Source organism: Anolis carolinensis, chromosome 5 (genome assembly GCF_035594765.1).
Source record: "Anolis carolinensis isolate JA03-04 chromosome 5, rAnoCar3.1.pri, whole genome shotgun sequence".
In the NCBI taxonomy this organism is placed as follows: Eukaryota; Metazoa; Chordata; class Lepidosauria; order Squamata; family Dactyloidae; genus Anolis; species Anolis carolinensis.
In genome coordinates, this window is record NC_085845.1 from 180,249,971 (window position 1) to 180,270,876 (window position 20,906).

The window sequence follows — 20,906 nt, forward strand, 5'->3', positions numbered from 1 at the left end:
CGTGTTCAGCTTTTCTTTTAAGATTTATGTTACAATAAACGATAAAGCCAAAGCTGCTTAATTTTTTCTGTTTTACAAAATTTTATTTCATTTTCACAGTTTTATAACTTCAAGAAAACGGGGGAGGAAAAAAGACGAGAGATAAAGAAAAGTATGATATATAGGTTGCAGAGTTTTGTTATTAATATAAATCTACTATTGTATTGCCAGCAATATGGAAGGGGGGTATTGTTATATGTATTCTCTAACATATAAAGAAATTCCGTCTACAATATCTTCTATTCCAAGAACAAGTAGATTCTTGTCATCTGGCATTTGCATCAATCTTCTTCTTCGTATATTGTCCCATCTTATTCTTCTCTTCTCTTCCAAGTCTGCATTTAAGTGTTCCTTCTAAAAATTGTATCAGTTTGTTTATACATACCAGCCAAAGCTGGCTTGGTCCAGGTTATTTGAAGGACTATATCTTTATGAGCCCACTAGAGCCCTATGACCATCAGGAGAGGCTCTTCCCTCTGTCCCATCCCTCTTTTCAGTTTGTTTTGTGAAAAGAAAGGAAAAAGGCCTTTGTGTTTAATCCAGACTTTGGAACACTTTCCCTAGAGAAGTCATAGTGGCTCCCCATCCCTGCTCACCTTCCCTCAGCAGGTAATACATTGTCAATGTATTTATAAAATAGTGAGTGTTGGCTCTTAAAGTTGGTGTGATTGGGATTTTAGGGTTTGTATAATATTTAATACATTTTCACATTTTTAATGTTCAATAACTTAACAGTATATTTTGTTTTTAATTTTTTAAAATTGATATCTTAATATCTTTGGGTTGTTTTTAATTAGCAGTGTTTTATATTTGTTGTTAGTCACATTGAGTCCCTCTGTCAGGAGAAAGACAGAATAGAAATAACACTATGTAATAACATTTGAAAATTATTGTTCCTGATTCGAAAGTGTTATTTCCTGTTTAATTGTGTGGTGCTTACATTGAAAGTGGGACCCCTGGTGGCACAGTGTGTTAAAGCGCTGAGCTGCTGAACTTGCGGACCAAAAGGTCCCAGGTTCAAATCCCGGGAGCGGAATGAACGCCCGCTGTTAGCCCCAGCTCCTGCCAACCTAGCAGTTCGAAAACATGCAAATGTGAGTAGATCAACAGGTACCACTCCGGCGGGAAGGTAACGGCGCTCCATGCAGTCATGCTGTCCACATGACCTTGGAGGTGTCTACGGACAACGCCGGCTCTTTGGCTTAGAAATGGAGATGAGCACCAACACCCAGAGTCGGTCACGACTGGACTTAATGTCAGGAGAAACCTTTACCTTTACGTTACATTGAAAGTAGTTATACTTCAGAAACTTCGTTTTTGTAGCTGCCACAGACTCTGTTGAATAGGTTGAAACATTATGAGCTATTAATTGAAAAATTATAGCAAAATGTGCTGCAGGATGTACCTTCTGCAAAATAATGTTATTGCACTTTAATCAATCTTTTCCATATTTTTATGATATACCCAATTAGGAAATTACATTAATAACCCAGGATCAAAAATCGTGTTACATAGTGTTATTAAATACTCTAACAAAAAAACAACTATTGGTGTCTTGGTTTTCAGGCCTGGTTCTACTTAATTCAGAAAATTGCCTTGGATAGATTGCATCAGCTGTAGTGTCTTGGATATGATTATCATGCATTTTAATAGGCGAGCAGATGGTATATGTCCTGTATCTCGAAAACTAGAGCTGACGGAAAAATTGGTGCCATTTTTGGAATATGTTAGTCAAATTTACTCATAAACAGGGCTGGCATTTGAGGCACCAACATGTATGTTGGCCAGTTTCTCAATGCTGCTTCCATTAGTCCTCTCCATCTGCTTTTTTTTGGTGCCCCCAGTGGCGCAATGGATTAAACCCTTTTGCCGGTAGGACTGCTGACCAACAGGTTGGCGGTTCAAATCTGGGGAGAACAGGTGAGCTCCCGCTGTCAGCTCCAGCTCCCTATGCGGTGATATGAGAGAAGCATCCCACAAAGATGGTAAAACATCAAACATCCAGGCGTCCCCTGGGCAACATCCTTGCAGACAGCCTATTCTCTCACACCAGAACAGACTTGCAGCTTCTCAAGTCTCTCCTGACATTAAAAAAAATCTGCTTTTTTCTATCTTTTTTTTAAGGATCCTTCCACACAGCCATATAACCCAGAATATCAAGGCAGAAAATCCCACAATATCTGCTTTGAACTGGGTTATCTGAGTCCACACTGCCATGTATTCCAGTTCAAAGTAGATAATGTGGGATTTTATTCAGCTGTGTGGAAGGGCCCTTATATGTCTTCTTTGAGCCAGAGTGATTACATCAAGCAGTTAGAACTGAAGACTGAGCTCTTTAATTATATGCTATATAAAGTAGAAAAAAAACTGGTAATCTAGAAAGGGCCTATTTATCCCAACACTGGTTACACTGAAGTCAAGCAGTTGCCTATGGAAAGCCTGAGACCCCTTCCACACAGCTGAATAAAATCCCACATTTTCTGCTTTGAACTGGAATACATAGCAGTGTGGATTCAGATCACCACATTCAAAGCAGATATTGTGGGATTATATGGCAGTGTGGAAGGGCCCTTAGAAAATATTGGACATAAAGCAATGGACGGCCTTAACATGAATGAACTCAACTTTTAAAACTTCCCCATGTTGGCAAGCATCACGTCACTTGTGTATGCAAATATGTGTACACAATATGAAACTGTCACTGGCTTTCCTTGCCAATAAAAAGAAACTTTGTGGTTGGTAAATAAAATTTAAAACACATAATTGAGTGGTGCTTCTTATTAGGAGTAGAGAAATGTTACAAAAGTTGTAATATCCATACAACACAATAAGGTAAAGGTAAAGGAACTCAATTGACAGACCCAGTCTTTTAAACTTGAACATGCCTATCTGTATTTTATAATGCGTTTTATGAATGTCTGATGTAAGTTAATTTTTTAACTGATTTATAGTGTATTGTACAATTTTTATATATGCATTTTATTGTAAGCCGCCCTGAGTTCCCTGTTGGGTGAGAAAGGCGGGATATAAATACTGTAATAAATAAATAATAAATAAAGGTTTTCCCCTGGCATGAAGTCTAGTCGTGTCCGACTCTGGGGGTTGGCGCTCCTCTCCATTTCTAAGCCAAAGAGCCGGCATTGTCCATAGGTCATGTGGCCGGCATGACTGCATGGAACGCCGTTACCTTCCCACCAGAGCGGTACCTATTGATCTACTCACAATTGCAGGTTTTCGAACTTCTAGGTTGGCAGAAGCTAGGGCTAACAGCGGGAGCTCACCCCGCTCATCGGATTTAAATCAGCCTTTCAGTCAGTAAGATCCACAGCTCAGCGGTTTAACCGATTGCGCCACCAGGGGCTCATACAACACAATAGTAAAACAATGTGTGGCTCATAATGTTAAGGGAGAGAAGGAAAGCATTTAAGAAGGGGTTTGTTGCCCACCATCACTGCCTCAGGTTTTATCCTGCTGTTTTTCCCCCTTCGTGTAGACACACACACAGGAGGGGAAGAACAACAGGACTCCATTGCTCACCTTAACATTTTTCCTCAGCCCTTCCCTACCACTCTCATTTGGAAAGAGATTGGGATAGGAAAAAAATATATCTGGAAATAAGGTTTATTTAAATGAGACAAAGGGTTAATCAGTCAGCCTTGAACTACTGTAAAGGAAGGTTTGTTTTGATGCTTAAGCTCCTTCTACACAACAATAAAATCCCGCATTATCTGCTTTGAACTTGAATATATGGCAGTGTGGACTCGGATAATCCAGTTCAAAGCAGATATTGTGGGATTTTCTGCTTTGATATTCTGTGTTACATGGCTGTGTGGAAGGGCTCGAATCTGGAAATAAGTTTATTTTGTGAGGAAAAGAGTTTGTCGGCTTTGAACTACAGTAGAGTCTCACTTATCCAACGTTCTGGATTATCCAACGCATTTTTGTAGTCAACGTTTTCAATACATCGTGATATTTTGGAGCTAAATTCGTAAATACAGTAATTACTACATAGCATTAATGTGTAATGAACTACTTTTTCTGTCAAATTTGTTGTATAACATGATGTTTTGGTGCTTAATTTGTAAAATCATAACCTAGTTTGATGTTTAATAGGCTTTTCCTTAATCTCTCCTTATTATCCAACATTCTGCCGGCCCGTTTATGTTGGATAAGTGAGACTCTACTGTACTTGTAAGGGAAGGTTTGTTTTGTGGTTTAGAAGAGAGACAACGGGCTCGTCCACACAGCTCTGAAATCCCAGAACAAGGCAGAAAATCCCACAATATCTGCTTTGAACTGGGTTATCTGAGTCCACACTGCCATATATTCCAGTTCAAAGCACATAATGTGGGATTTTGTGGGAGGGATGTTAGAAGAGAGACTTTAAAAGAGTTTTAAAGAGACCTTCCTGAGGTAATTTTTAGGCGGGAAAAGGGCGAGGCTGAGGTAACTGGAAATGGCAAACAGCTGCGCTTGAGTAGAAAAGTGAGGCGGGGCAAGAGGAAGCCTCCACACGTTATCCACATTATACACGTGTAGGAACTAAAGGGAAACCTATGACACAGCCTAAAAGTTGTCCCCATAACTCGTCTTGAAGCCCCACACAGAGACAGTAATCACAAATGAATACAGCCATGTGTTTTAATCCCTTCCATTGAACGTGCTTGTGTTTAACCCTAGGTGCGCCAACACTGCAGAAATGGCAGCATTTTAAACGCCATGGCTCACTCATACTCTGGAAATCGAGGGAGTTGTGGTTTGAGTACTCTTTGGGTCCTGCCACACAGCTGAATAAAATCCCATGTTATCTGCTTTGAACTGGAATATAGGGCAGTGTGGACTCAGCCAGTTCAAAGCAGATATTGTGGGATTTTCTGCCTTGATATTCTGAGATAGGGCTGTGTGGAAAGGCCCTCTGTGCGTGCATTTGTTATATAGATGTATAATAATCTAGATCCTGGTTATTGCCACTGTAAAAACAACCCAAATGAAAATAACAGTAATAATGGAACAAACAGCAAATTCTTCTAATCCTTTTTATTATAATAGGTGTCTTCTTGATAATCTGAAAGAGCTGAAGCCAGCCATGTTTTCTGAGGAAAAGTTATAGAGCCTGGATGCCATTAACATATGTGTTTATTGATGATAAATAATATACCTCAGATGGCTTTTTAAAAGACAGAAGTTTATTGATAGATTTATATGGAAGGAGGTAATCTTTCCTTCTAGGGCCCCTTCTACGCTGCCATATAATCCATATTATTAAAGCACATAATCCATATTATCTGCTTTGAACTGGATAATAACTGGAATGGCTTTACAGCTTCAAAACCTGGCTGCTTCCTGCTGGGGGAATCATTTGTTGGGAGGAGTTAGCTGGCCCTGATTGCTTAATGCCTGGAATTCCCGTTTTCTGAGTGTTGTTCTTTATTTACTGTCCTGACTTTAGAGTTTTTTAAAATATTGGTAGCCAGATTTTGTTCATTAGAATACAGTATTTTAAAAAACTAAAATCAGGACAGTAAATAAAGAACAACACTTAGAACACAGGAGAATTCCAAACAGGAAACAATTAGGCCCAGATAACTTCTCCCAACAAAGAATGTCCCCAGGCAGGAATCAGCCAGGCTTTGAAACTGCAAGACCATTCAATGCTAATCAAGGTGGCCAATTGCAACATTCACACTTGCCTCACACAGATCAGAGTTTTTTCTCCTACCCTGGACATTCCACAGATATTTAAGTCCCACTTGCCTAGTTTCCAACAGACCTCACAACCTCTGAGGATGCCTGCCATAGATGTGGGTAAAACATCAGAAGATAATATGCCTGGAACATGGCCATACAGTCTGGAAAACTCACAGCAACCCTGTGTGATTATTATTAGTTTCTTTGGAAGAGAAGGAGCAGGAAACTTATACTAAAACATTCCAACATCATTCCGTGATTGAAAATATCTCCCCTTCCCTATTCCAAAAAGCAAATATTGATTTTTCTGTTTCTTAAAATAGGGACATCCTTTGACAACACCATTGTATGCAATGGGACAAGAGCATCCACGGATTTTGGGATCCACTAGATTGATGTGTGCCTATAATAAATAATAAATCAACTAGATTTATTTATTTGTACATTTAATCATACTCAATTAATAGTGAAATAGTTATTTTTTTTAAAAAAATCAGCTATGTTGGCTAATTAACATTTAATCACATACAATCTCACACTGCAATATAAATTTTTAAAAATAATATTAGAAGTCTTTCATGAAGAGATGTTTGGCCATAAAGCAGGCATGGGCAAACTTGGGCCCTCCAGTGTTTTGGACTTCAACTCCCACAATTCCTAACGGTCGATAGGCTGTTAGGAATTGTGGGAAATGAAGTCCAAAATACCTGGAGGGCCCAAGTTTACCTATGCCTGCTATTGAGTCAGACATCATATTGATCCATACTTGCTGAAACAAAATAAGCCATCGATTTTAAAAAAAACCCAGTTAAATATATTTTATTACATTTAGAATATGGCACCAGCAGCAAGAAAAGCTGTAGGAAAAGCTGCTAAACCATTGCAGGAGGACCCTGCTGCACATTCTTATGATTTTGAAGAAAATATAAAAAAACATCTGAGTGGATCTGAAGAGGATATTGGAGAAGGTACCGCACCTTAAGAACACAACATTATTAATTTTTTGTTTCTTTTCACTTTGAGTAAAAACAAAATAATAATCACATTTTCCAGTTGTGCAAGCCTTGTTTGGCAAGATGGTGTCCCTTGTTTGAAGCTGTATGAACTCCCATTTTACTTTTACTTTTTTCTACATTAAAATACACTGACATGATGGAGAAAGCATATGTATGTATTATTTTCCAGTGACATATCACAGTGTTGGTCTTACAGCAAAATCAATAGAGTTGAATGAAACCTTAAAGCACTAACAGATTTATTAGACTATTAGTTTTTGTGGCCAACATATAGTAGATCCTTATCTATGAAAGATTATTTCATTGTGAATGATTTGTATGATTTGTCATTAAGTTCAGCTAGTGTGTGTGTGTAGTATTTTCCACCATGAACCTGGCTATGCAGTACAGTATATGAATAGTTTTATATTTATAATGGTCCCATCTTTCAAATACATTATTTTCAATACTTTAAGAACTATATAAGGAAACAGCATGGTACAGTTTGGAGACTGGGATTTGAACCCAGACTTGACCATGGAGACCCACTAGTTATCCTTGGGCAAGTCACACTCTCTCTCCTTCAAAGGAAGGCAAAGGCAATTCCCTCTCTGCACAACTCTTGCCAAGAAAAGGCCATGATAGCCTGAGGTCATAAAATCAGAAACAGTTTATAGGCAAGCAATAACAACAAATTGCAATATAATTATGTACAGCAGTTTTATTCCATGTTCTTTAAGTGGCATTGCCTTATAAAGGGAAGAGAAGGTATGTGGTATGCAAACAGCCATAGCTTCAGTTCATTTAAAGAACAAGGCAAGACCTGTGGAGATCGAGGGATTAGCCTACTCTGTATTTTCAGTTATTTTGCAGTGATATAGTCAATTCTTGCATTTTTCCCCTATAAAGATGAGCCTCCAGTGATAGAAAAACATGGAAAGAAAAGGCCTTCAGTGACTCCTCATGCTGCAGTTGAAGAGGATGTTGGGTAAACTGTTAAACATTTTTAAATGATTGCAGTGCATACTAATGTCCTATTAAATAGTTATTATCAATTAGATTTCTATGTTTTAAAAATACTATATCCAGAAGTGTTTAGTAATGGTATGGTATTGGTATGGTTGGTATGGTTGTCTAAATATAACTGTATTCTTTATGTCTACTTAGAGAAAAAGACTTAAGAGATAAGTCATGTTGAATTTAGTGGGTCCAAATGATTAAATATAGTTTAAATTTATTTTCATCCTTTCCTATATTTTACCTAGAACTATAACAAAGAATTTATTTTAAGATATTTGGTTGGAGGCAACAGCTCTCATTTTCCAACATAGAACTCCACTTTCTTCCTTTAATAGAGGTATTGGAGTAAATGAAATTTTTCTGTAGTGGAGGAAGCTCCTTTAACTGAAGAAAGGGAATTCATAGATAAAGTTCACATAAATTAATGAAATAGAATCATACAGATATAAGTTAGTTCCCTAGTTAATATTCAGAGAAGCCCTCTGTGCTACCAGTCAAAAGGCATCATATGAATATTTTGTCTTTACTCCTTCCATTTTTATGATGAGAAAAAGATGCAAAAAGCAGTGGAAAAAAGTGGCAAAGTTCAAGTAGAAGATTTGGATGTAGTACAGAATTTTGTAGTTGAAGCATGGTGGTTATAGCTCAATAAAAGTCCAATCTGGGACACTGTTAAGTGTAATCCTATCACTTCATTTTCCTAGGCCAATGAGTATGTATATGCGTTTAGAACTGAAGCCTTAAATTTGCCCCATTTTCCAAGTATCCTAAAAATAATGTAGCAAGTGTCACATTTTTCAGCACCTTCACTAAAGAACTGAGCCTTGGAAACCAACTGGGTGACCTTGGACAAGTCACATTATCTCAGCCTCAGAAGATGGCAAAGGCAAACTCTCTCTGAACAAAATCTTGCCAAGAATACCTTGTGATAGCTGTGCTTTCGAATCATGATAAATTGAACATGATTTGAAGGCGCACACCAACAAACACTTCTCATACTCAATAATCATAAAATTACACCTCTTCACAATCTTGATATTGTCATTATTTAATACCTTCAAGTTCTTTTTGAACTAGATATCAATTTAAATTGGCTTTCTTATAGTGTTAACGATCTTCAACTTCTTAATTGTTGCTATTACAAATATAATGATTAAAAACTGACATTCTTATAATAATGTGCAAAAACAGTCATTCTTAAATGATGAAAAATTTTACAGGGGAGAAGTACAGAATATGCTGGAACGATTTGGAGGTATGTGTGTTTTTAATTTTTTTTTAAAAAAAATCTATTACTATCTAATATTCCTGCCTAACATTATTTTATTGTTTTTCATTTCTCTTTTGCTTTATAAAATCAGCTGTATAATGTAACATGGTGTTGAAGCTAAAATTGCAGGTGAAAGAAAGATTATCTTCAATGAGCACCTTGTTGCTACTCACTTTAAGCACTTGCATTTGTATAGTTATTGATCAAATATGTGTCTCAATCAGTGCTTCTTCTTAAACTATTGGTACAGCTGACCAGCAGTTTTAATTTTAATGTGTTAGAAATATTTTATTGTGCTAACATAGTTTCTTGGAAAGATGCTCACAGACCACTGTTTTGAATAGCACACTTGTTTATATTAGCTGTATATCTCATGCTAACCAGGCATGGACAAACTTCAGCCCTCCAGGTGTTTTGGACTTAAATTCCCACAATTCCTAAAAGCTTACTGGCTGTGTTGTCAAAGGCTTTCATGGCTGGAATCACAGGGTTATTGTGTGTTTTCCGGGCTGTATGGCCATGTTCCAGAAGCATTATCTCCTGATGTTTCGCCCACATCTATGACAGACATCTTCAGAGGTTGTGAAGTATATTGGAAAAAACTAAGCAAGGAAGGTTTATATATATGTGGAAGGTCCAGGGTGGAAGAAGGGAGTCTTGTCTGTAGGAGGCCAGTGTGAATGTTGTAATTGTACAACACTCTGAAAACAGAGGAATTCCAAACATAAATCAATTAGGGGCAGCTAACACATCTGAACAAAAGATTCCCCCAGGCAGGAAGAAGCCAGGACATGAATCTTCCAAGCCATTAATGCTAATCAAGGTGATTAATTACAACATTCACAGTGGCCTCCAACAGACAAGAGTTCCTTCTCCCACCCTGGACCTTCGACAGATAAACCTTCTTTACTTAGTTTTTTCCAATATACCTCACAACCTCAGAGAATGCCTGTCATAGATGTGGGCGAAACATCAGGAGAGAATGCCTCTGGAACATGGCCATACAGCCCGGAAAACACATAACAACCCAGCTTACCGGCTATTAGGAATTGTAGGAGTTGAAGTCCAAAACATCTGGAGGACTAAAGTTTGCCCATGCCTGTGCTAAACTATGTTTTGGTGCAGGTGCCAGTAGCTCCAGGGTTCACACACATTTCCAGTGGTGGTTCATTACAGTGCAAGTCTCTTCTTGACAATCTCTTCATAGCCCACTGAACACCTCTTTTTACCTTTAACATCATCAAAACTCCAACAGGCAAAAGGTGCCTTGGAAATAATTCAAGAATTTGGGCCTCTCTCCACTGTGGGAGAACAGTTGAAATTTTAGCAAGCATTCATGGCATGTGCAAGTTAACCCTATGCCTGTGCATGTCTTTCTTCACTTGCTTTGGAGACTAGTATTTCTCCCTCCTTCAATAACTGCCTATTGCCTGAATAAATTCCTGGACCCAGACACAAAGCTATTACAACTGCTGTTGAAATCTCCAATGGACCTCAGCAGATATTCGAATCATTTTGAGGATATAGCCAGATGATTCTGTGACAACCTTCACTTTTGTCTTGGTAGAAATGGCTTGAAATGGGAGGAGGGAGAGAGAAGGGGGTTTCAGCAATTCAAAAGTAAATTGTGCGGGTGGTACACAGGTTGATGCAGTACAGTTCCTCAGGCAGAACTGTTATGCTATGAAGGACTTCAGACATTTTGTCTTAGATTTGCCATATGAATCACTTTCACTTTGCATGGACTTTATAAATTTTAAGTTGTAAAATGTCTTCTAAAAATACACTAACTAATGATTATTTGTCTTCTATAGCGGACATTAATAAAGCTCTTATAGCTAAAAGGAAAAGATTAGAAATGTACACAAAGGCTTCTCTCAAAACAAGCAACCAGAAGATAGAACATGTCTGGAAAACACAACAGGACCAGAGGTAAAGTGTTGTTTTAACTCCATTTGTACATTTTACAGAGAAGTAATTCTCCTATTTAATCATCTTCTTTGAAGATTCTGTTCCTGATGGTCCCCAAATGGATTTCAGACTCATGTGGAATTTCCCAAAACATCAAGGCTGGGGCAAGATGAATATGTACATTTTGCCTTTGAGTAAACATAGATTAACTGAAATTCATGTTCTGAACAAATGTAAAGATTATGACTAAATTGAATCTAACATCCTATTCTTTCAATTTGATAGAAAATGGACAGGCCTTGTGCTCCCACAAATATAGCAAAACTTCGTTATTTAAGTTTTGTGACTTTTATTTTTGAGTTTATTACTCATCTTGTCCATTATTAATACCTTTGCAATTATTTTATAAAGCATGCTATATTATTTTAGGTGCTAAACATGTGTATATTTTTTAGGCTGAAAGTCAACCAAGAATATTCCCAGCAGTTCATGCATGTTTTTCAACAATGGGATGCTGATATACAGAAGGCAGAAGAACAAGAAGAAAAATTAACGGTTTGTTTTATTTAGATTTAGTTTTAACTGCATTAAATGCCAAATGCAGTATCTCAGAGCATGGGAAATTATCGTTTATCTTTGAAAGTCGTAGTAGACATAGTAATCCTAGTAATCTACTGAAGTGGAGAAGATTCTGATAGAATTAGTGATGTTCAAGCAGTAATTTACACATAATTTAAGTTCCATATAAACCTAATACTCTTGTGTTGTGATTTGTTCCTCAAATTGATAACACACATGAAAGCTTACAGTGTTAGGAATGTCCACGGATGTTTAAATAAGCATATTATAGTGAACGACAGGTATTCAGATATTAAATACCCGCAAGGAGAAATTAGGTAAGCCATGGTATAAGAGACAACACATTACACTATTTTCTCAGAATTGCTGTTTGTTCATGAGCCCTTATATGAATACAAAACACACTCTTATAAATCAATGAAATTCACATATAAAAATAGCATGAATTTTAAATTTACATATAATTAACATTAAAATGGGTTGGCTATAGATTTGGTTGCATGCACATGGATGGCAGAAGCAGACTTCTTCCCCTTCTTTTCTCATGACTATTCCTCCAAAAATGCCAAACAAAGGGGTCAGAGAATGCAATTGTAGCTGTTGTTGTGGGAAGTTTTTAAGAATGAAATAGAGCTCTGCTGATGGAAGAAATCACTATCAAACTTGGGGTAATCCATCTTCCATAAGCAACCAGAATCAGCAAGGTGACCAGAGCCCCTGCATATTTTGTTCAGGGCGTCCAGGGTCTGCTATTGGGGAAGGAGTAGAAAGCTCTATTACGTATAAATCTGGATCTAACTCAGCATGACCAAGTCACTGAATCTATTAATTGTACCTTTATTATGTCATCACTGTCCCTTTAGAACATGTTTCGGCAACAACAAAAGGTTTTTCAGCAAGCAAGAATAGTTCAGGGTCAGAGACTGAAGACAATTAAGCAGCTGTATGAACAATTTTTAAAGGTCAAGTATATGCTCTTTAAAGTAAAACATTGGTTTTTATATATGTAGATATTTTGTGTGCTGGCTATATTGCTGCTCTGTAGATCTTTTATTATCTTTGTAGCGCTTCTTGTTGAGCAGTTTTGAAATAATCTGTTTTGTAAGCACTAAGAACTGAAGCCGCTTTGAGTCTCTATAGAGAGATAAAGCAGAATAGTAGTAGTAATAGTAATAATAATAATAGTAATAACAATAATAAATACTGCTTTGAGTGGAGTTTTAGCAGTACTAAATGTAACATTACTTCCCGTGCTTTGACAGTAACACATCTGAAATACTAAAACATGTTCAGACTGTTAACCAATTAGGCAAATTCACACATATTACTTAATATGAACCTACATCAGATTTTCATGAAATTGAACTCCTATTTTAGACTATCGAAGACATGGAGAAGAGTCATGACAGTCTTTTAGCAGGTGCACAAAGTGAACTTCGCAAGGAAATGGCTATGTTGCAAAAAAAAATAATGATGGACACCGTAAGTGTTAATACTGATTTATGAAAACTTCAGTAACATTTTAAAATAGAACATTTAAATAGAAAAATTAAACATTCAGCATTTATAATTCGAGTCAGAACATTATGGTACAAAATGTTACAACTGATCAGATTTTTTTCCTTTTTTCTCATAACAGCAACAGCAAGAGATGGCAACTGTTCGCAAATCGCTTCAGTCCATGTTATTCTGATGGCTCAGTGGAGAAACAACTTGTACCTAAGTAACATGATACAATGTATACATTAGCCAAGAAGAAGAAAAGTCCATGTTGTATTCCATGTTATAAATTACATAGTGTTTGAGAATAAATCAACTGGCATTCTTTATATCAATAGAAGAAATTACTAAATGTGTTTGTTTTGTCAACTACTTCTATCATTTTGTAATATTAACATAACTGCACCAATGTTCTTTTACCACTTAAGTTATATAGCAAGTTACTGCAGTTAAGACACCAATTTGAAAGCTGGAGACACGCAGGCTCTGTTGACAAATTAAGTGTCCATAATTAGCAAATGTTTTGAAGTGATATATTATATTAGGAAGTCATAAAAGCCCATTAGAAGAACTCAGGAGGTTGGATCATACTGAAATAATTGTTTGCCTGCAGCAGCATTTTTATACCTCTCAAGATACTACCTGAAAGTAAGGAAAAATATTCTCTTGCATACCCACCAGAGTAATATACCTTTAACGAGAGATGAACAACTATACACAAGAATGTTCATACTGCCTTTAATTACAGTGTATATTTTGCTAATTTAGGATTTTCTTAGTTGTAAGGTGCTGTAATAATTTGCCAATTGATAGTCTTTCCGCGAGCCATGTGTGAACAGATGATAAATCAGAGTTTACTGTTAATATTAAACAAGAAATGTCATGAATAATTATTGTGACAATTCATGTAACTGAATTAAAAGCTCCAAACTAAAATATCTGCAGTGATCCTTGAAGAAAAGCTTCTACATTAATAAAGTATCTATCTCCAGCTGAAATGCCCCTATCTCCAGACAGCAAAAGGCTATTGTGGAGGTCCACAAAAAGCACTTAAAGGATTTAGCAATATTTGTATCTGGCCTATATGCCAGTGAAGCATATGACCAAACCATACACATGTCTGGGGTTTACAGGTTAATGGACTAGGAGGGGTAAATTTCATATCTATAGGGTCAAATCACATAATTGTTTCTAGCTGAAGCCTTAAATTCAATTTTGACATTCTTTTATATCTACAGAAATTAAGACATACATTAAACAGGATACAGCATTCAACAAAATTGCCAAATTTGTGACATTTCCCCAAAAATTACTAGCACAAGCAAGTGCTGCAATATCTGTGATCATTATAGTTTCTTGTTCACATGCCTGTGAGGCCATTTGGGACAACTTCCATACTGGAATGTGTGAACTAAGCATCAAAAAACAAAACACAATCTCCCAGGTACTCAAAGCAGCTTGTCAGATGGCAGTACCTAGCAATGACTTTGTTCTTACATGCCATCCTTCAGATCCTTCGCAACAATGTAAACCAAACTGAAATTTTAAAAAATATAGTTGTTAAACCCATGTGTGTTTGTGCTAGTAGGAAATCAGATCAGTCATTAGATCTACCCACATGCCATTAAGAGAGTTAAAACTTTCTGATGAAAATATATATTCTTTGCATACATTAAAAATAGCCGTGGAAGCCATACATTAATCTGCAGTGGCCTCTTTAATGCTTGGAAATAAGATGTGGCCAAATCAGTAATAATGGGATTTTATTAGTAATAAAAGATTGTGGTTCTACAAAACAAGGTGGAATGTGCAGAGGTTTGCAGAGGTCCATCTTTCATTAGCCACACAATGACATAAGAGGGATGTAAGCTACAGTGCACCAACATCTGGTGAGCTGAAAGGTTCCTTGTCCTTGTGCTGAGTATACAAGAACAAAAAAAAACTGAGAGAAGAGCACATCACTCCTCAGCCAGGTCCATCTTTGAGCAAACAGCTTGGGAAACAAAATATTTAATTGGAAGAATGAAAGATATACAAAAAGGAAAAAAAGATCACTTGTCCCCTGTACAAGGGTAACAGATTTAATAAATAAACAATCTTTTTTCTTGTCTGAAATGTGAAATACTGTTATATTTTATGACTTCATATTCTGGTTTACAGGTGAAAGATTAAAAGTAAAATAGTTGATCTTATGGAGTGTTGTGCGGTGCCCAGAAACCACACAACACTCGAGTGAGTCTGGCCATGAAAGCCTTTGACAGTAAGTTGATCTTATCATTATCTCCCCTCACTTCCTACTCATGTATGTTCAGATTGCTGGTTTCTCCTCCATATAAGCTATAGTTAGTAATACTGGTGCCAGACGAGGAATGCTTTACTTTCTGGGTTTTTTTGTTTTTTTTTTGGGGGGGGGGGGGTTAGAACCATTGGTTCTACTTTATGTGGGGGAACATAGTGTGTCTGTGCATTTAAGGGGTTCAACAGAAAGACTGATAGAGGAGGAAACAGATCATAAAACATCTCTCCACACTGGCTTCTATTGTGGATACATTTCACACACAAATGTTTAGGGGGGAAAATCTGTAGTTTGGTGCTAGCAGAATAAGCACTACTACTAGATTGCCATAATATTAGCACAAGATTTATTTTTCAAGCTTTCATCCAATATCTATGAGAAACTTCTATTAGGCAAGTAGATTTGAGATTGGGGACAAATCCCACTCTTAGGGCTACTATAGGATTGACAGTTCAGTCAAACTGGATAATGGATAATAAACACAATAACTGTACCTATAATAATTCCATGTCAAGTTATTGTAAAAAGAGGGCATATTTGCCTAAGGAACAATCAATATTTTTGAGTTCTAATAGCTGCCAAGTACATTTAATATTCAAGCATTTCTGTCTGCAAATACCTGAACATGTCTTGTAAATAAGGATTAGCTACGTTGTAGCAAAACACATCCTCACACACTTCATTCCTGACCAAAGTAATAAAGTCCCAGTAGAACCTATATGAACTTTGCATTATGTGATTAAATAACTTCCTTGATTGAGAGCAAATGTAAAAAGCTCCCTCATGGGTTTCTTTACAAGCTTCCACATCTGTATTCCTTAAACATATTTTCCATCATTCCACAATTCCCCCCAACTCTTTCTCCTCTTCGTCTTTAGCTATAAGTCACTCATTATGGTTTTGAACCTGTTCAGGAGCTTGGTGAGATGAGATTTTGAAGACTTGTATATGAAGGTGATCAGCAATCTGTATGCATACTCCAATGGAATATCTCAGCAAATCAAGCAAGGATATGAACTAAAGAAAGAAAAACAGTTCAGAAATTAATTTCCACACTGTACAAAATAATTATTCTGTGCTTGATATATAAAACTATAACTTATAAATTTATGTCTTAATGGCATTATTTAAAAATAATTATTTTTTAAAAATCAGTTCTGTATTGCAGAGGTTAGTCTGCTTTGGTTGGAGATTCTGCAAGCAGCAGGAGGTTTGAGTGCTTTTTAACTGCAATGCCTGCATCTGGCATCTGAATCCAGCAATTCAGACATTGTTAAAAAATAAACATGTATTTTTACAGAATGTATGAAAGCACTTGACTTGTATTGTTAACTATTTTAGTCATAAAAATAGCAGATAGTATCTACACTGAAAGTCGGGAAGCCAAGGTGGAATTCCTTTCCTTATTCTATTTAGTAAATTAGTGACTGCATAATCTATCTCCATCTCAGCTGTAATATGACAACATTTTCCACCAATTACACATCTTGTACATGATGCAACAAAGCCATATTCACCTGCATTGTGTCCTTAATCTTATCTGAAGCACAAAACTGGAGAGACCAGCTAAAAACAACTGCACACCCGGACACAAACACAAACCTGACCACAACAATTTTCAATAATTTATAAAAATTTAATACAACTGACAAAACAATAAAAAATTGCTCACCAGTGCTATCCACAGAACAATATACTCATCAATAAAGCCATTGAAGTACTGGTTTAGAAATAAGAGGCCTGGCCCAATAAATGCTGTATCTTGTAAGAAGATTTCACTTTTTGTCATATGTGCTATCTGAAAAGAAACACACAGTAGAGTTAGCTATTGGGTTAAAATCTTTCAATATCAGTTCATTTCTTTGTAATTTAACTATTCTATGAATTATTGTATTGATCCATCCATACCACAAGAGTTGTAGTCAAAAGAAACTGAAGTTTTAAAATTTCTACACAAGATCCTTTGTTTAAAGGCAAATCCCTCCCAAATCTTCATTATTCCTTTTTCATCTGCTTCCCAACCAAAACAGCAAGGCATACCTGGCAACTTCAGGTTGTGATCTTTCAGGAGCTTGGGAGGGAAAGTGGCTTCAAACTATTCATATCTAACTAAACATGTAAATCCTATAGAAATTAATAGGTAGGTATAAGATTGTTTTATATAATGTAAGATTCCTACTTATTTTTGTAAAAAAAAACCCTACATTTTGATCGGGGTATCGGGTGGCAACCTGTGCTGGACGGGGTTGCACTCCCCCTGAAATCACAGGTCTGCAGTTTGGGGGTCCTCCTGGATGCTTGAGGCGCAGGTGTCGGCGGTGGCTGGGAGGGCTTTCGCACAACTAAAATTCGTGTGCCAACTGCGACCATACCTCGTGAAGTCTGACTTGACCACGGTGGTCCATGCCTTAGTTACCTCTAGACTGGACTACTGCAATGTGCTCTACGTGGGGCTTCCCTTGAAGACGGCCCGGAAATTACAATTGGTCCAGCGTTTGGCGGCCAGACTAATAACTGGGGCGAGTTACAGGGAGAGATCCACTCCCTTGTTCAAGGAGCTCCATTGGCTGCCGTTTGTTTTCCAGTCCCAATTCAAGGTTCAGACCATCACCTATAAAGCCCTAAACGGTTTGGGACCCACCTACCTTCGTGACTGTATCTCCTATCATAAACCTGCCCGATCGTCAGGGGAGGCTCTCCTGTCGCCACTGCTTATATCCCAGGCCCGCCTTGTGGGAACAAGGGAGAGGGCCTTCTCTGCTGTGGCCCCCCGATTATGGAACTCACTGCCCGGTGAGATTAGGCAAGCCTCCACATTAGCAGCCTTTAAGAAAGACCTGAAAACATGGCTCTTCCGTTGTGCCTTTGGAGAGTAATCACTACATAAATCCCTTTTGCTGCTCTCCTCCAATATTTGTCCTCCAGATTGCACCGCCACTTTATGACCCTGTCCTCTGTGGTTTTTACTCCTACTTCCTTTCTCACCCCGAGTTTTAACCTAGTGTTCATGTGGCCCGCCCTTGGTTTTATTGTTCTTTTGATCTTGTTTAATGTAGTGTATATTTTCTTTTATTGTTGTTGTTTTATTGTTGTTTAATGTGCTATGATTTGTTGTTCTATTATATTTTGTTATATTGTATTGTTCTGGACATGGCCCCATGTAAGCCGCCCCGAGTCCCCTTTGGGGAGATGGTGGTGGAGTATAAATAAAGTTTATTATTATTATTATTACATTTTAGAATGCTTGCAGTGATTCTTATAGTAGCATGATAGTTTTATATCATCTTAATAAATATATAGCAATAAAAATGCTCCTTACCACTAATTTCTGTGTGATCTTGGCACTCACAAATCCAAATGTTAAGGCATACAGGCAGGGATGCTTTTCAAACAGCTGAGTTGTTGACTTTTTATAGATCATTATCGCCAAAGTAATAATTAATCCTATATGGAGGCCTGGTGACAAAACACTTGTTCCCTAAGAGATAAATACATTTTGTGAATTCTTCACTAACATTTTCCACAAAGCAACTATAAATGTGGCATAAATACATTACAAATCCAGTACAATTTCCAAAAGACCACTAACAAAATCGTGGAGGTAACAGCACAAAAAAGTCACAAGCTAAGTACTTTAAATGCCTAAAATGAGTGGGAATGGTGCAGCCTTCCCAATGTTGCTGAAATGCAACTCCCAACAATCTTCACAATTAGTTATGCTGGGCTATGTCAACAGAGTATGTAATCCAAAATATCTGGAAGTCTGCATAGTTGTCTATCTCTGACTAAATAAAATGTCCCCTGGTAAACCTCTATTGGGGTGGTATTGTACAACCTGGAAACACTGCTCCAAATAGCTGCCTTCTATGCCTCATTTGGCAGTTGTACCTAGAATAAAACCTCAGATGTCAGATGGGACACATTGAAAGAAATGTTTGGAAAAGAGCAGGTCCTGAACTACAGGTACAGAGTTGAGCCCAGAAATTAATAAGTAACCCATGGTAATATATGTTCTGAAAACCTAAAACCAATCAACATACCTTCAGCAGTGTTTGCTCCATCTGAAATGATCAAATGGTTTTCAAGGGGAGTCCCACATAGAACACATTGCAGGAATCAAACCTTGAACCATTTAAGCATGACTAACCATGACAACATTGGATTTTGTGAGAAAATGTCACAGCTGATGTACCAATGAACTACAATTATGCTATTAGTAAGATTGAGCAGACAGTGCCAGAAGTACATAATTCCTCTATTCACTTGTCCCTTGAAATATTAAACAGTAGAACTTCTTGGTCAGTGTAAGGATGCACAGCAATTTTAAAATTATTACAGTCCATGGTTAAGCATGATAAACCTCAATCAAACAGCACACATTCAATTGCATAGAATGATCAATGATACATTAAGAGAAATAAAGCTGTAATCCTATACACACTCATTTGGAAGTAAAATTCACCAAATTCAGTAGGAGTTATTTCTGAGTAGGCTTGGACAGAATTATGATATTAATCTTACACATCAACTGCTATAAAAAACACTTACTGCTATTGTAGATCCGTTCTTCCCAACTCCTCCTCCAAAGATAACTCTGAAATAATTGTAACTGGAATATATTGCACCAAACACTATCCCAGCAACAGGGAGCATTTTCAGCCTCAGGTCTAACATAGGAATCTTGCAGAGAAAGAGCACAAAATTGAGGATATGTTATTACTTTTCCACTATGTAATTATATAAATAGATATATTTGAACTATCCATTTTTCTTCACTAAAATTAAAAACAGGTCATACTCATGCCATTAATTAAGATCTGATGCAGAACACAGCAATTTAATTATGTTAGGAACCCCAACATTACATTTAAATCCAGAGAAAAAGACTATGGTCATTAAACAATATGTACCCAACTTCTAGCAATTATCTGAAAAATGGATAGTTCCTCCAAACACACTGGTCAAAACAATAGCATCACCACCACAGGAAATGCAAACACCATCTGCCTGTTTTGTTTCATTTATATATCATGCTATTATGAAACTGTGAAACTCATTCTCCAGCTGACTGAGACCTTTAGCAGAAGTATTTACCTTTATTATTCAATTGTAGTTTCAAGGAAACTTCCAAGAGGCAGCAGAGGATTAAAAAGAAAAGTAAAAAAATGAATTTTCTGTAACCTACCAGGTTACATTTTAGAAGACAAACCTGCCTAAGGAAGTCACTGAGTCTGTATCTCAAACAAGCCAGCAGTTCATGCAAAACAAAATCAAGACTTTCACACTGAAGAATTTTAAAAAATTCAGTATTTCAATTGATTTTTTGAACACATGCATTTGGAGAGGACATTTAATTAATTTTAGCAATATACTAATAATGGAGTTCTTAACAGGTTATTTAATTAATCAAGTATACTAGAATATGATGATTTAGTAGTAGGTATAGTTTCAAAAAAGTGGGAGCTGTGCCATAGCTCCTTATAAATGAATAGCAGGGAACTTAGAGCTCATTTTTATAGCCCTTCACATGGCAGTATACAATATAGTATAAGTGTTGAACTAGATGCCTCCTTAGGTGCACTAATCTCTCTTAGCCTTTGACTGACTT

At 37.0% G+C, this 20,906-nt stretch overlaps 2 protein-coding genes across 14 annotated transcripts in view; one reads left to right on the forward strand and one right to left on the reverse strand.

The window, feature by feature from the left end:
- Positions 1-2,018: 2,018 nt before the first annotated feature.
- On the forward strand, positions 2,019-13,938 carry sycp3 (synaptonemal complex protein 3). Of its 12 annotated transcripts, none has more exons than XM_062983062.1 (9): positions 2,019-2,871; positions 6,560-6,695; positions 7,632-7,710; positions 8,963-8,997; positions 10,827-10,944; positions 11,379-11,478; positions 12,366-12,464; positions 12,880-12,984; positions 13,142-13,938. In XM_062983062.1, the coding sequence occupies exons 2-9, from the start codon at positions 6,563-6,565 to the stop codon at positions 13,193-13,195; spliced, it is 723 nt and encodes a 240-aa protein (XP_062839132.1). In that variant the 5' UTR covers positions 2,019-2,871; positions 6,560-6,562; the 3' UTR covers positions 13,196-13,938. The 12 variants fall into 12 exon arrangements, with proteins under 12 accessions (XP_062839132.1, XP_062839130.1, XP_062839129.1 ...); XM_062983060.1 differs by lacking the exon at positions 2,019-2,871 and adding an exon at positions 2,939-2,962; XM_062983059.1 differs by lacking the exon at positions 2,019-2,871 and adding an exon at positions 3,102-3,241.
- The window catches only part of chpt1 (choline phosphotransferase 1), a 30,096-nt gene continuing 22,175 nt past the window's right edge, over positions 12,986-20,906 (reverse strand). For both annotated transcript variants that reach the window (XM_003220878.4, XM_062983058.1), the window contains exons 5-9: positions 19,847-19,978; positions 18,618-18,776; positions 16,971-17,096; positions 16,205-16,315; positions 12,986-13,221 (exon numbers count right to left, since the gene is read on the reverse strand). In XM_003220878.4, the coding sequence (XP_003220926.2) occupies positions 13,177-13,221; positions 16,205-16,315; positions 16,971-17,096; positions 18,618-18,776; positions 19,847-19,978 (573 nt within the window). In that variant the 3' untranslated portion in view covers positions 12,986-13,176. The remainder of the gene's footprint in view (positions 13,222-16,204; positions 16,316-16,970; positions 17,097-18,617; positions 18,777-19,846; positions 19,979-20,906) is intronic.